Source organism: Fundulus heteroclitus, chromosome 4, assembly GCF_011125445.2.
Source record: "Fundulus heteroclitus isolate FHET01 chromosome 4, MU-UCD_Fhet_4.1, whole genome shotgun sequence".
In the NCBI taxonomy this organism is placed as follows: domain Eukaryota; kingdom Metazoa; phylum Chordata; class Actinopteri; order Cyprinodontiformes; family Fundulidae; genus Fundulus; species Fundulus heteroclitus.
Genome location: NC_046364.1, coordinates 20,917,564 through 20,934,245, shown reverse-complemented (window position 1 = coordinate 20,934,245; position 16,682 = coordinate 20,917,564). Strand labels below are relative to the sequence as shown.

The following is a 16,682-nucleotide window of genomic DNA, read 5'->3' as shown; positions in this document are numbered from 1 at the left end:
TGTCTGGACTATGCTTAAAAGCTGAGTCAGTAGCAGAAAAGTTGAAATGAACCGTCTGCTCATCAAGCCCAAGGTCAAAACTTGTTATTTTAGCAGGTGTGCGCGCCGATCATTGTACAGCATTTATAAAAACAAACAAAAAACCCGACAAATTAAGATATAAAAACGGTCCAAAGGGTCTATGTCCTACAAAACCTGAGATTTTAAAAACCAAAGTTTTTTAAATCTCATGTGTGATAATCTGCAGAGTTTTGTAAAGGACGTTATGTGGCATGTAAACCCATTCATTAGAAGTATCGTTCATATGCATAGTGTGTCCTTGGACATTAATCTTGCTTGTTGAAAGGCTTGAACGTGAAAGGCCACAGGAGCCAAAAGTGGATAAATTAAAAATAAAAGGATCCTTGATTCTTCCTAGTTTCTCTAGCCAGGTATCTACATTGTCTCCTGACTCCAATCAGCTTCTTTTGTACTGCCTTCCTGCACTTTTCCCTACTTATGTACAGAGTTATGCTCCGTCAGACAGCCTTTCAGCACTTGTCCGAAACTTTTCTCTGATGCCGATCAGGTGTTGCAGATTTTTTTTAAGTGAATATGGCTTTTTCTTCCTCCATTTACAGGATAAAAATCACACACTGATTACAAACGTTAAGTCTCAAAACCTTAAACCAGATAATATTATCAATCTAGTACCTGTCCCGGGTGTTCCCTGCATTTCAACAGCAGCACCTTTGACGCCTTAATATTAGGACTTTCAAACAACATTTTATGAATGCTGTTTACTGAGATAAAGTAAGCCTCTGTAGGCCTTTGACCTATTCGACGCTTCACTGCTTTTTGATCTGTTAAACCAAAAATAAACAGAGTAGCTCAGGATAACCCTTCCTCAAAATGAACTACTCCCTTTTTTCGACTAGACGGAGATGGTATGCGCCTCAGGCAGTCAAAAAGAGAAAACGGGAACTGATTTATGTTGATTGCAAAAACCTTGACTTGTACAGCCCTGTGTTTCTTGGAAACGGTGCATTTGGCTGCAGAGTGTGTGTGTAGATGATTGCTGCATCTTCTGCAGTAAGTTAACAGCTTTGAAAGGATCTGGAGGGAGTTGACAAGTTCAAGCTATCTGCTGGTTAAAACAAGTTTGAAGGGTTCATAAACTTCATAATCTATTCCCACATGTAGCTCATTCAAAAAGATATGTCCTCTTATTTATTTATATATATATATATATATATATATATATATATATATATATATATATATATATATATATATATATATATATATATATATATATATATATATATATATATATATCTCACAGGGGATGCCAAAGTCTCTTTATCTGTTATGGATGGAAACTGTTCCCAGCTCATCATATCTGTAATGTATACATGTACTTCAGAGAAGTAAAGAAGTGTATTTCTTTTTCCCGTCTGCCTCGTAGTACATCAAGATCCCAGCTCCAACCCCAGAGTTACCTTCTGCTCTGCGCATCTTCTCCTTCTACTTATCAAGTGACAGCAAAGACCAGCCACAGGCCAGCTTTGACTGCATCCATCAGTACATCTCAAGGTATGGTGCTAATCAGCTGTTATTTTCACCCGAAAATCGGCTGTTCCTGTCCAATTTCTAGTTTCTTTTGAGGTCCAGGCTGCAGATTTAAATTTTGTAAGAATTCTTTATTTATTTTTCTCTGTATGATGCTTCAGATTAGTAGAGGTCTTTTTTTTTTTTTGTCCGAAAGAAAAGTGAGAAATTACAAGACTATGTAAATTATTTCTTTTTCTTTTTAATGTATAGGAACAAAATAGGATTTTTCAGTACGTGACCAGCCAATTGCAAACGGACGTTGTCAGCTCCTGATGTCTGGGTGTTTGATTGATGCATTTCCGATTTTCATTTTTGTAAAATGCAAATCAGCGCAGACCTTTCTCCCCCACTGTGTTTTGGATATGCACAATCTGATCTCGTGGTTGTGATCTCGGATGGAAACTGTTCCCAGCTCATCAGTAACTTGCTCTATTTTTAAATGCTTGACTCTATAGTTTCTCTCTGCGTGTACATCACAGGGGATGCCAAAGTCTCTTTATCTGTTATGGATGGATCCTTTCAGAGCTAAAACCTGTGGAACATTTTTTATTTATTTTTTAGTATGGATTTAACCGAGCTCTTATGATATTCTCATGTGAAACTGCCACAGTTTATTTGCATTTATAGAAAAAACCTGAAACGGAAATCTGTATCCTGATCTCACTGATTTTATTTTCAAAAAACTAAAAAGCTATTCCTGCTGCAAAAGAATTGTATAGTTCCTTTTATAGAACTTGTTCTTAACTTTTTGTTCTGCTCATTGTAGAGTAGCGCACCGTGATGATTGATGGATGCTTCTTTTGTTGCCACACATTGACTCACAGTGATTTCCATGCCTGGAAATGTTTCCCAACAACTAAAAAATATGATTCTGTTGGAAACAAGGTAAAAGTGGAACAACACACTTTTATCCAGCTGATCTGCAGTGCGCGGCAACAAGTGGGGGAGGGGGCAGAGCGGCATTACTCCATGCTTCATAGTCAGAGAACACTGCTGTCACTCCAGTTCCTATCCCTGAATCCCAAATCCCTCAAATAAGGCAATAGGTTATTTTTAGATGAAGAAAAACTTTACCATACATCTTCTTTACGGCATTCACATACCCATGTTCCTTTAACAAACTCTTTACCTCCGTAAAGACGGTCCCTGTCGTTCAAGTACGCTTTCGGAGCCAAAGTCAACCCGGGGGTATCCGTCGGCTCTGTACTGCATCCAACCAAGCTAAATCCAGAACTACCATATAACATCCAGCCGTGGATTAATCTAAGAGAATCTCTCACGCTGAACCGTGTCAGGCTTTGTGAACGCGAGGAGAAAATCCTGCTTTTTCTTTGTCTCGCAGCGACGGGCGCGAGCAGCTGGAGGGCCAGGGCAGCATCCAGGACAAGATCACCGTGTGCGCCACCGACGACTCCTACCAGATGACCCGCGAGAGGATGTCCCAGATGGAGAAGGACAGCTGGAGCCGCTCAGCCATCGAGATCAAACCTGGAGCCACGCATCCAAGTAAGCTCAGACCAAAGGTTCCCTTGTAATGGAAAAATGCTGTGCATGAAACGAGGGCAAAAACCTATGTTGCTAAGTGGGGAAAGAAGAGATTGGCAGCGGACGCAATGGTTCGTTTATAAAATCAAGAATAGAACACTAATGGCACCAATAAAATCTTCTGGAATATTTGTCCAAGTTGGACAACACTGCTCAGATCAGAGCTTGAAGCTGAAAAGCAGACATTTTTCCTCCTGTGATGAGTAACGAAACCAGATGTGCGGGCTGGCCTGTTGCTTATAAAAGTCCTGTCTCCAATATTTTTGTTGGATTCTGCCTTTTCAGCCTCAGTCTGTCTCTGTAACCCACAAATTGGTTTTGCGTGGCGGCCCTTGGTGTGATGATTCACTGAGAGCGTGCCGTGCTGATATTCAGGAGTCTGGGGTTGGTTTTAAAAAATGTAACAGACGCCCGTCTCCAAACTATACTCTTTGTTGTACAGTGTTGTCTCTCCACCAATTTTTTTTTTTTTGAATACATTTTGTATCAAATTCTCTTTGTTGTTAAAAGGGAGAAAGTGCAGCACCACGTGATTGGCTGAGAGGGTTTTGCAAACTTCAAATAATAAATGAGTGAAGTGTTTGCCATGCAGCACAATCAAAATCCACCTTTTGTGTTTTTTTTTTTTTTTTTCAATCTTGGAAACCAAGGATACCTAGCAGCTCTTTAGTCATGAGAGAAAAGAAACTGGACGGCGACTCTCTTTGCTTCATTGTGTGCCTCCGCTCCGGCCTTTTGCTGTAGTTATGCAATAGTTTTTCTTGGCCCATTTCTGGACCCCTACGTCGACGGCGGAGCTCCAGGGGAGCTGATGTGGACCAAATTTAGACTCCGCAAATTGTGTTACATGAGCTCTTAAGCCCAGGATGGCACGGCGAGTTGGGAGTCTAAGGCCAAAAGGATCAAACTGCAAACTGCTCTCTGAACTCTGCTCTGACTCTCAGCACTTTTCTCTTTTTTCCCCCCCAACTGCAGACCACGAAGCACGCCTAATCCGCCTCCCAGTTCATCTCACCTTACCATAACCCTTGAATAGCTGCACGTTTTGGCACGATACAAATTACAATGTGTGTTATTTGGTTTTGATGTGATGGGACAACACAAGGCTGAGGTGGACTGAAATGGCTTTGAGACAGAAAAGTAAAAAAAAAAAAAAAATGAAGCGAGCACGTGTTATTGGCCCTCTTTACTCTTATACCCCTAAATACGATCCAGTGCAACCGACTGCGTTCAGAAGTCACATTTGTCTAATTTAATCCCTGTGGGAATGCAGCAGTTCTGTGAAGCCTTTGGAGGTTTGTCTGTGAAAATGACTTTACTAAAAAAAAAAAAAATAACCTGAAGACCTGGGAACACATCGATCAGTCAGGGGGGAAGTTGTAGAGTAGAAGGTTAAAGCTGGGTGAGGGTAACAATATCCCCGACTTTTAAGACAGAGCAGTCTCCCTAAAAGAGACTAGCTGCAAAAGGACAGCATCATTCAGAGAAGCAGCTAAGGACCCATGGTGACTCTGGAGGAGCTGCAGCGATCCACAGCCTAGGTGGGGGAACCTGTTGACTCCTTAACATTTGTAGAATCTACAAATCTGGGCATAACGGAGGAGTGACAGGAAAGCCATTTTTGACACAAATCTGTTTTTTTTATTTTTTTTCCACCGTGACACAAGCCGTGCAGAGGACACGGTAACGCACTGGTCAGATGACACTGCCCATCGACCTGAAAAAGTTCAGGAGAAGAGTGACACGCAGCGTTTAATATATCCCAAAGGCAGACGCACTTCCGCGGTGGAACAGAAAGCGGTCTTTTCCTGAACCGCTCCCCCCGCTCCGACCTTTAAAGCTCAGATTAACCTGCAGCAGGATTAGCATAGAGAGAAGATGGCGTTCACGGCTCCAACGCGCCCCGTCTGCTTGCAGAAGGAGTGTAAGCAGAAATCAATGATATCTTTACATCTTATGGAATAAGCACCACCAGTTGCAAGCGTATCTCCTTGTGAAGGGGAATAGGAGGAACATTGAAATTAACTTTTTTTTGTTCTGACGGATCTCACGTGGGACTCAATGTATGCTCAATGTACAAATTTGGCTCCTCTCCTGTGTGTTCAGGTAAATGCGTCAAGTACCAGAAGAGATCCGCTCCGCCGCCGCCGCCTTCTGACGGTAGCTTCTACAAGCCGCCGGCCAACAACCGGAGGACCAGCAGCATGCCCGCCCCCATCCAGATGCCCCTGAAGGAGCGCCTGATCCACCTGCTGGCCCTCAAACCCTACAGGAAGCCAGAGCTTCTCCTGTGGCTGGAAAGAGAGCGAGCTGGAACGAAGGACAAGGCTGAGCTGTGCGCTGTGCTCGAGGAGGTAAAAACACATCCTGTCAAGGCCCAGAACACACTGCACACATGAACGGTTCAGACGGCTTGAAAACAGGGACTTGCTGAAGTACTGATACCACGGGAAATTTCCTCACATTGCAAACTAAAAACATGCATTTATTTCAGTGGGATTTTATGTAATAGGCCAACTCAAACTGGTGCACAGTTGTGAAGTAGAAGGAGAATAATGCAAAGTCTTGTGTATGTTTGCAGTCCCCTAAGTTAATACTACTATTAACTAGTGACTTTGCACATAAAAAGACATAATTTTTTACCCAGTCACCTTTGCAAAATAACCCGAGCCCAGTTAGATTGGATGGAGAGCAGCTGTGATCATCAACTTTTAAGTCTTGGTACAAGCTTCCAGGTTGGATTAGGTCTGGACTTTGACTAGGCCATTCTGTCTCTGCTGTTATCCACTGTAGCGCTGACTGCACCTTTTTGTCCTCCTGCTGGAGAGTAACAAGTCTTTAACAAACCCTAGTAGTTTTTTTCCCCCTGTGTGGTCCTATATTTAACTTCATCAATAATCCTATCAACTCTGACCAGCTTCCTTATCCCTCTTAAAGACAAGCCCCACCACAGCATGATGCTGCCACCACCGTGCTTCGCTGCTTGGTGTTGGTCTCAACTGAGCGGAGGGCCTCCACAGTTTCTGTGTCGCCTACATGTTCTTTGGCAAAATGGAAGGATCATTTTCTAAGGGTTTCTTCTTTCCACCTTTCCATAAAGCCCAGATTTGCAGCATGCACGGCTAATACTTGTGCTGTAGGCACCTTCTACCACCTGAGCTGCGAATATAGCAGCTCCTCCAGAGTTGGCTGTTTCTTTGATTAAAATTCTCTCTAAGCAGTCGATCAGCATATAGACAAACCACGTCTCGGTATGTTTGCAGATGAGCCGTACGTTTTTACATTTTTAGGTGAGCTACATGCATGGCTTTTTTCTGAAGGCACCGGATTTTAGGCTCATCAGAGTAAATGAGTTTGACTTTCTATACATGCCAGACTTTCCTGGATTTTGTTTGTAACGGTTTTTAAAGCTGTGCACCCCTTTCTTTCAACTCCCCCGATGTGCGCCTCCTACTGGTATTTGTGCCGGTCTTTCACGTAAAAAATCCCCGCACAAAGCCGTGAAGTCTGTGGCAGTCATGTGACCGTGAAAGCTCTTGCAAAGCACTGTACGTTTAGCGTGACATGCATTTACATCTCAGCTAAGGGAAAAAGCTTAAAGACGCTGTGGCCAGCCTGGGCCCTCATGCTGTATTTTCAGGGTGCAGATGTGTAACCGTGGAGCTAAAGACTCTAAAGCGGCATCCCGTCTAGCAGACCGTTCAGCATTCTGAAGGCTTGTCCGGCCTGCTGTTGGTTTTATGTGCGTTATTTGCGGGTTGCTGCTGATCGCATTGCTGTGCGTGTTCCTTCAAAGCCCTCAGCCCATCAATGCGTGCGCTTAGGGGCGGGTTGCGCAGCTTGTTGTTTCTAATTAGGTCAGTGCTGTAATTGCCTCTTCAGAGATCCTGTTTGCTTTTGGGCAGGCCGCCATGTCAGCAGGCATCACAGAGATGGATGTCCTCGGAGAAAGGCGGTCAGATACGAGGCTATGGCTGACAAAGAAAGCGTGGGGCTCTCAGGTGGCGACGGAAGCGTTGGAGCAGTTTAGCTTTTCAGCGCTGCGGCGAGCCTATAGTTGTTCTAACTAGATTATGAATGCAAATCTTTTAAGATTAAGTTGAATATTCAAGATTTTTAGTGACAATGCATTTATCTTAGTATTCATAGGGAATGAATACTTGGCAGGAATTTGCCAACTCTGAACCAGATTTTGGATTTTCAGCCCAAAACAGGAAGCCAGTTTAAATACATAACACGTAAAAAGCCCCAGGGTACCCTTCTTATTAATTTTCAGAATAATAGGCTTCAGTGGCAAAAAGAAGCAGATCTCTCCCCACATGAGCTGTTCTCTAGACATTAAACCTTGGCTAACTTCCCCGAGCAGATTTTGCCGTATTCCTGCACCAATGCCTCCCTGCGTTGTTTACACAGCCGCTGTTGTCCTGGACACCGCAAGGCGTTTGACTGTGGCCGAGGTGTTCGAGCAGCGTCCACCTCGCTCCTTTTAATGGACCCGGTTTTCCCCACGTTTTAGGTGGCTAAGGTGAATCCCAAAGACAGCAGCTATCTGCTGAAGGAGGACTTCTACAAGCACGTGCAGAGGGACTGGGCAGGCTACAGCGAGGAGGAGAAGCAGCTGATCCGCAGGCTGCTGGCCAGGTGAGGTGGAGGCACCCTGGAAGAACATGTGCACTCACTAGTCTTATAGGATGTTCAGTTGTTTTATTTTATAGCAAAAAAAGAAAATATCTATCTATCTATCTATCTATCTATCTATCTATCTATCTATCTATCTATCTATCTATCTCTATCTATATCTATCTATATATATATATATATATCTCTATCTATATCTATCTATCTATATATATATCTCTATCTATATCTATCTATCTATATATATATATATATCTATATCTATATCTATCTATCTATATATATATATATCTATATCTATCTATAAATATAAATATATATATATATATATATATATATATATATATATATATATAACAAAGAAAAGCATTTCGAATACATATCTTCAATATCTGCACAAGTCAAATTCACCAAATGTTCCCCCCCTGAACAGACGCTATCTCTGTGTAGATTGTTGCCATGGAATGGCTTCATTTACAGCACGGTGATCAGACATGGAGACTTTTTCCCTCGCTTCAGGCTCCAGATAGGTGCTAGCCCCCCCCCTCGTTTTTTATGGGTTTATTTAGCCTGTTCTCTCTGTGTGTGTTTGACAGGAAACTTCAGCCCCAAATCGGCAGTAAATCAAGAAACATCCAAGCGCACTTGTCGATACCTGTGACTCCTGCGGATCCAAGCACAGCCAAAACGTCAGCCGTGGTAAGTAACTGTTTCCTTTTCAGTTATCTTTCCGTATGTGCAAAAGTGAAGCAACTGATGTTGTTCACAGGATTCGGCGCTAGAAATGTATTTTAAAAAGTAGTATAGTGGCCTCTTTGAGGCTGAGCGCCTTCTTCTTCCAACTCAGACAACCGGCTAGCTGCTGTTAGCAACACCAGGATGGTAACAAAGTATTTCATTTTTTTTACGTCGGGGACCATGTTCGCAAATAGATGTGCAGTACCCTGCGTGGATCCGCTTTAAATGAGATGCAGAGGAGATTCTTAACAGCTCACACTTGAAATGGGCTTCATTCAGTGCAAAAAAGAATCATCTCTGTTATTTTGCCCAGTGTTGAAACGACTGCTGATTGCGTTTCAAGGAATTTCTCTGGATTTCTCTGAGAATGACTTACATGTAATTATTATCTCTTTCTTTTTGGAACCCTTTTCATTTCCAGAAACGTCCCGTCCCTTTGGACTCACGGGAAAGACTGGCAGCGAAGAGACAAAAACTCACTGACCAAAGGTTACAACTCCAGTCCCCGGCAAAAGGACCAGTAAACATTAAAGGAGCACCTGATAACGCCGCTGTGACCTTCGACCCCAGTCTCAGCTCCATCACTGAACCTCAGAGGACCAGTGGCATTACCGGCGACCAGCGTGGCCTAGACGTGGCCCACGGCGGCTTTCCTTTTGTGCACAACCCGTCCGCTGGACACGTTTCTGAGGCCAGGGGGCAGGATGCCAAAACGAACCCGCTCAAAACGCCGCAGGGCAACTCCACACAGCACGGCACACAGCAGCAGCCAAACAGCAACCAGCACAGGAAGAAGAAATCTAAAAAGCACAAAGAAAAGGAGCGGGAGAGGTTGAAAGATGACAAAGGAGCCGAGTGGCTAAAGTCGAGTCCTGATCTCAAGCAGAATCCTGACTACCTTGACAGTACGTCACGTCTTCTCTTCTCTGTGTATTTTTCTTTTAACTGCCTCAGATCCTGTAACACATTTCCCATGTGGCATTGTGTTTCATTTTTGTTTGAGCATCACACCATTCGGCCACACACTCTTTAGCCGATGCGTGTCTGAGCTGTTGTCTCTTGCCTCCTGCTGCCATTATAAATCCAAGTCTAAGCACAAAAACACAGAAAACAGATGACCAGGGAGGGCTTTTAGGTTGCTCTGAGCTTATCTGGCAGCTCCACCAGCGCTGCAGTTGTGCAGTATAATCTCTTGAGCGTGGCGACGTTTGCTCCCATGAGCCAGCCCTCTCGAGTCCTCGCTGTCTTCTGTGGCCGAGTGACTCGAAAAACAGCTCGAGTGGAGCGAGAGCTCCCCCGACACCCGGGGAGCTTTTTAGCCTGTCTGAACCGAGGCGGGCGGCTCTCAGGGGCGCTGCAACGCCAAAGCTTAACGTTCGGACAACAGCTGAGCCACACGTCTATGACCGCACTGACTCAACTCCGACTGATTGAATTTTCTTAATCTCGTCTGCTTGCTTCAGATCCTGACGTCCCAAGTGCTGCGGCCTCTGAGGGGAAGCCGGATTACGTGCTGTGAGTCCAAACAGGATGTAACGTAACTAGTCTGTGTGGTTTCCCCCGCCGGTAAATGTTGTTTCTGCTGACACGGAACAGAGGGGGGAAAACTGATTTTTATCATTGGAGCTTTTCTTGTGACAAGTCATCAGCTTTTTCATGGTTGTACTGCTGCCATCTTGTGGCAGAGTAATGCACTGCATGATGAGAATACTCACATCTGGGTGATGATACCCACAGACATCATATACGTAGACGCGTCATAGGGCGCAGGTTCGCACGTCAACGTCACCGCCATATTGTATGTGGCAGAAAAAAGTTGAGTTCTGTTATTGTGAACGTGGATCAGAGAAGATGCCTCATTCCTGTGCTGCAATAAATACACACACACACATATACATATACACACATATATATATATATATATATATATATATATATATATATATATATATATATATATATATATATATATATATATATATATATATATATATATATATATATATATATTGTGTGTGTATGTGTTATGATTATAAGGATCAATTTCTTAAATCTAAACATTGTGGTCTTCATTATTTCATAAAAACCGTGTCACATGTGAACCTTTAGGAACAGACTTTTTGGGTGAGTATTAAAGAGGTAAAATTAATAATATGAGGAAAAAAAAGTCTTAGGTCAATAAAGTAAAAATAAACAAACAAACACAAAAGTGATAATGTTATGATAAAAACATCATATTATGAGAATTAAGGGGGAACATTTCCAGAATAATCACAGTTTGCAGAATTATTTCACTCCTGGAGTAATAGGCCAGGTTAGATTATTTTAAATATTTTTATTCTTCAGGAGAATAAATTCAGGAGAATGAAGCTAAAGGGATACGAAAATAAACTTGTAATATTACAAAAAAATACTACGAATACAAAGTATATTCAGAGATTAAAGTCCCTCTGATACTGTTTAAGTGACTGAGTAACTGCAGATTTGCCACATTTAAGATGGCGGACGCTCTGACGCATCGCAGCATAGGCAGAACCCGCCCAATGACGCGTCTACTCTTATATTATGTCTATGATGATACCCTTTTAGAAAGCAGAAATTTTTTTTGGGACAGCTAGAAAAAGGATTTGCAGAAAGTGACCCGTTGCAACCACTCGTTTCTTCCAACCCTCTGGGTTTTGTGTGTCCTTGCAGGGCATACAGCCCCATCACGAGTTTGGAGCAACGGCAGCAATATCAGGAGGATTTCTGTACAGAGTACGACGAGTACAAAGACCTTCACTCCCGCATCGCTGCCATAACTCACATGTTCGTTCAGCTGGGGTCCAAGATGAAGACCCTGTCTCCTGGCACCCAGGAATATAAGGTGTGCGTCTACAGCTTATCAGAAACAGGCCGTGCCGCACGGAAATAAAGATGATGGACTGCAATAAGTTGGTAATTGATGCTTTTTTTTTTTTTGGTCTTGTTTAGACAATGGAAGACCAAATACTGGAAAAGTACAGCAAGTTTCAAAAGGTAAGTTTCCTTTGTGAATCTGTTGTTGTTTTAATTTCATACTTCATTCATACTTAATTTCATTACAAAAAAAGTAAAAAAACAAAGCAACTGGACTTGTTTTCCGTAGTTGTTCTTTTTTTTTTTACTTTTTTTGGAATGACCATGACCTGGATGACTGACAATCTTCACCAGCATACTTATGTTTCTATCCCTGCCCCCCCCCCCATTCTTCATTTTCTAGCACCATAAATGACCAAGGTTTTGTTTCAACACGTTTACAAACTACAGTAGAGCTCCGCGACATTAGGAAGCCATCCACTCTGCGATAATATTGTTAATTTGAAGAAAGGGCTTGCTATGAATAAACGGATCATTAGAACCTCAGATAGTGAGGAGTCTGTCCAGCTACTGGTAGAAAAAAGAAAACGTCTGTTTTAGCATCTCAACAACAAGCATCTGACCATTGTATGCAGGCTGGGTGCTGAAAACAATTTATTGTTTCTTAATGGCTTGACCACCTTACCAGCATTTTACCCTTTTAAAACCTTTATTGTTGCGTTAAACAAGTGTCACCACATATATTAGGAGCATAGAGAATCTGAATGCTCAGGACCTAAATGATTACGTCACAAAGCAGTATACGTGACATGCATACTGCGTACAGTGGTGTTGTGGTAACTATCAATGTGTGATATGTTCTGCGGCCCCAAACTACAGTAAGTAATGGGGTTTGTCTGACTGGTGTATGGCTTTGGGGAAAATCAGCCAACCAAAACTACATTGTCTTTGAACTGTTGTGTTTCTGAAGACTATTCCTAAAAATGCTTCGGCCACCGTGAGAATACGCATCGCTTTGGAAACATAGCCGTACCCATTCAAGCTTTTTTTGGAGCTTTTAAACACTTTTCACCCACAAACCTCGGCAGGGATTTTAAGTGGCAGACCAACACAAAGTACTGCATCACTGGAAAGTGGAAGGAAAATGATATGATTTTCAAACGTGCGGTGTGCGTGTTTATACAACCTCTTTCATTCCCATTCCCCAAAATAAAATGCAGTGCAACGGACTGCAATGGACTCCACCTGTGTGTAATTTAATCTCATAAATGCAGCTGTTCTGTGAAGGCCTCAGAGTTGATAGAGGAAATTAGTGAACAAAAAGCATCACAACGGCAAAAATAGCTTTCACCTCCAAATTGTAATAGTACTAATATAGTAATATCATCTTTATTGTCATTGACACATACATTGAAACATACATTACAACGAAATTTGTTCTCTGCTTTTAACCCATCACTCTTGGGGAGCAGTGGGCTGCCATGTGCAGCGTTCAGGGACCACAAGTCCCAGAGTGCCGGGACCAGGGATGGAACCGGGTACTTGCAACCTTCTCTGACTGCAAGCGCGCTGCTCTAACTACTCAGCCACGACCCCCCCCATAGACAGCAACCCTAAGCATAGTAGACATTGTTGAAAGCATGCCACAAGAGGTCCTGAAAAAAGTGCTCTGGTTAAATAAACCTTTTGATTAGTACTGTATGTGCCATGAAAAAATAAACACCGCGGCTCAGCCGTAGCGCATGGTTCTCATGGTGAAACACGGCGGTGGTGGTATTATGCTGTGGGGATGTTTTACAATACAAATGCACACCCCGCTTTTCAATTTTTAATTTGTAAAAAAAAACAAGAACTTAAATGTATGAATTTACTTCCAGCTGACAATTATGTGGCACTTGGTGTTGGTCCGTCATATAAAGCCTAGAAGACGTAGGCTGAGGTTTGTGGTTGTAGGACTATGAGTGCAGTGGAAGCCTTTACCGAACTGAACATGTTTGTTGAGGAGGATTGTTGTGCTGACTCACTGTCTCCGTTCTCCACAGAAGTTTCCAGGCTACAGGGAAGAAAAGAAGCGCTGCGAGTATCTCCACGAGAAACTGTCCTACATCAAACAGCTCATCATCGACTATGATCTCTCTAAGGAGTCTTTATAGCGTTTGCTTGAATATTTTTTATTTTTTTTAAACTCTCAACTCTGCATACCCAGCTTGAGTGTCAATGCATTTTTAACTGGCATCTAAACCGTTTTGAAAGAGGACTTTTTTTTTTTTTTTTTTACACACACTTTCTCTAAAACCGCAGATGGTACTGTGAGTTCTCATAAAAGATGGCTGATTGTGTTTAAGTGTCTGAGCAGTCAAAAGGGCCGACTCGGAGTGAAAAGTCTCTGGAAAGGTATTTGGTTGGAATTTTTTCAAAGTAGTTTTGATCTTAACTTTGCTTTTTTTTCCCCAACACTTGTTAAATCATTCCTTTTACATTTCCTTATGCAGTTTCTACTTTTCTTTTTTTTTTTTACAGCTTTCATACTTTTAAATATATCTACTTGTGCTGCAAGTAACAAATGCTTTTAGAAATGGCCTTGCCTAGGATAAATGGGAGAAGCCGCCCACATGTGAACGTGAAATTAAACCACTTCATTTGTTGCCTCTGCAGTCTAGCCACGGATTGTAAAAGGATTTTGATTGCTGTACTCGACAAAAAGGGGAATTACAGTGTGTTGTGAAACTGAGCTCCAGAGCGCTTTTTCACATTTTCTCGTGCTACAACTGCAAACCTTGACATATTGTATCGGCATCACACAGAACAGAGTGCATCGTTTTGAGATAGGAGGAAAAGGATGCATAGTGAGAAAATCTTAAACCGATAAAAAAACAGTGGCATGATCCTGCCACCATCATGTTTTAGGGTGGGTTATGACCTGCCCGCTGTTTTCCTTGGTCTTCATGACGCTGTTTGTTCTCTGATGTTCTCTAGCAAACCTCTGAGGCCAGAAACAGAGCAGCTGCATTCAGACTGAGGCTAGATTACGTACATGTGGACACAGTCGAGTGACTGTTTTGTTTAGGGGTATGGGAGTAAAAAGCAAGCCGCACTTTTCAGATTTCAATTCTTTAAAGATTTCAAAAACTACGTATCCTTTTCATTTCAGTCTGAAACTATGGATTATGTTGCGCTGGTCTGAATCCCAATAAAATACATTGAGGTGTATGGTTGCAATGTTACAAAATGGGAAAAAAGGTTTTATTTGAGAATAACTGCAAAGCTCTATTTAGTAAAAAAAATATATCTCGTAAAAGGACTTAGACCTGAGCTGGAGTTATCTCTTTAGTTACATTAAAACAACTACATATCACACTCTTGATTTTTAAAGAGGACAGAAAAGGCTAAATCGATTCACTGTAACCGGCATCTGTGTTGTCTCCGAAATGCACTTGAGTTTAAAGTATTTATTATTAACCACATTCCCTGTCTTTTGAGCATCTGGTAAAATGGACCAAAATGCTTAAACTAGCACATCTGCTGAAGTATTTTAACCGATACCAGAAGAAACCCAAGCGTGTGTATGTATTCTGCATTGAACTACTGATGTATTTATTTTTAAGCTATTTATCTCTGTCCTGTGACATCGGTCGTCTGAGCGTTTTGAATCAAAGTGTTTGTAGCCACGCAGCCGGGGAAACGATGTGGGAAAGATGGAAAAGTATCGTATAGTTTCATCTCTTTCTGTCCTTAGGTTCTCTTGCTTTTTAGTTGCCTTTAAAAGCGTCGGACTATGAATGAATTAAAGAAGAATATATGTCGCCGCTGCTTGAGCTGGGTTTCCGAGGATTCGTCAACAGCGCCAAACATGGATTTTAGGTAGCAAAGGTAGAACTGATTAAGGGGAACCCAGACAAGCATCGTTTATGGATTTCAGAATGAACCCTGCAAAGCACATCTATAGCCTTCTTTTGTTTAGCCGCAGTCGTTCACTATTCTTGCACTTTTTTTTTAAACTGAATATCATGTAGCTAGTGACAAAGAAGCCTTAAAGGGGGAAACATTTGTACGTCTAAGTTTTCAGACTGCCAATATGAAGAATAACATTCAGGATAGATCATCATACACACACACACACACGTATCGATCTGCCTTATCTTACCAGCAACACTTTATTAGGCTTTATTAGGTACTAACAAAATGATTATTTCATAATCTTTAAGAGTTGACGAACGAAGATGCTCCTTTTTTGCACTGATATATCATCTGGTACTCTCGAGTCCTCATCAGTGAAGGAAATGTTTAGCTGTTGATCGTCATGCAGCTGATGATCCCATGTAAAACTAAGAAAGTGGATGTTTCCTTTTTTTTGTTGTTCTTTGCTAAATTTATTTTTTTTCCTCATAAAGGGTGGTCATTTTTAAAAAGGATTCAATATAAGTATCTAATATTTAAATAAGGACCAGATTTATTTGATGTATATTGACATTCATGGAAACCAACATTATGTCTCATTAAAGTGTTTTCAGGTCCACTGATGATTATGATGCGATATATTTTGCTTGTTTAAAATAAAGCTGCCATTATGATTTATTTTTTTCCCCCACCCACCCATTCGGGATGAGTGTTGAGCATTTCCAGGGGACCAAGGTGTGCTGCACAGCTGCTGAAGGGAGAGCCTGTCTGATGAGGAATCAGAGCAAAGACTGTGTGCATTCAAAACTGCAATTTACTATTGTTTACTTTCTCATGTTCTGGTATGAAAAATAAAATAAAAATAAAAACTCAAGGCTCTAATTCTCAGAGGTTTTTGAATGGTCTCCTTACGTTTGAGTGCTGAGTTTTCCTGTTGCTGTTGGACACAAAGCAGGGTGACTCCGTGCTTTTAGCTGTGAGATGTTTGAGGGGCTTTGTTTGTGTTTTGGGTACATGTGTTTAGTCTCATACCACAGCATCTCCAAAGAATACATATTAAGGTTTGGATTATCCACAGAACTTATTTTTATTATTACTATTTATATATTAATATTATATATATTATATATCTAATATATATATATATATCTATATATATTATATATAATATATAATATCTATATCTAATATATATCTATGATATATCTATATATATATCAATCTATATAATATTATCCTATCTATCTATTCCTTACCTATATATCTCTCTCTATCATATATATATAATTTTTTTTTTTTTTTTTTTTTTTTTTTTTTTTGGGGGGGGGTGGTCTAACTCTCCTTCAGTACAGTGGAACTGTATTTCAAATTGTTCTAAGACCTCTTTAAGTACCAAATCAAACTCATAAGCTGCTGTTACTTCTTTTAAAGCC

At 41.4% G+C, this 16,682-nt stretch overlaps 1 protein-coding gene across 1 annotated transcript in view; it reads left to right on the top strand.

Moving 5' to 3' along the window:
- Nucleotides 1–16,135, top strand: part of LOC105916403 (RNA polymerase II elongation factor ELL) — a 30,513-nt gene extending 14,378 nt beyond the window's left edge. Inside the window, exons 3-12 of the mRNA XM_012850919.3 lie at nt 1,448–1,575; nt 2,936–3,099; nt 5,245–5,492; nt 7,655–7,779; nt 8,373–8,475; nt 8,936–9,419; nt 9,978–10,029; nt 11,209–11,380; nt 11,488–11,532; nt 13,395–16,135. Of these exons, the coding sequence (XP_012706373.2) occupies nt 1,448–1,575; nt 2,936–3,099; nt 5,245–5,492; nt 7,655–7,779; nt 8,373–8,475; nt 8,936–9,419; nt 9,978–10,029; nt 11,209–11,380; nt 11,488–11,532; nt 13,395–13,505 (1,632 nt within the window). The 3' untranslated portion in view covers nt 13,506–16,135. The remainder of the gene's footprint in view (nt 1–1,447; nt 1,576–2,935; nt 3,100–5,244; nt 5,493–7,654; nt 7,780–8,372; nt 8,476–8,935; nt 9,420–9,977; nt 10,030–11,208; nt 11,381–11,487; nt 11,533–13,394) is intronic.
- Nucleotides 16,136–16,682: the final 547 nt, after the last annotated feature.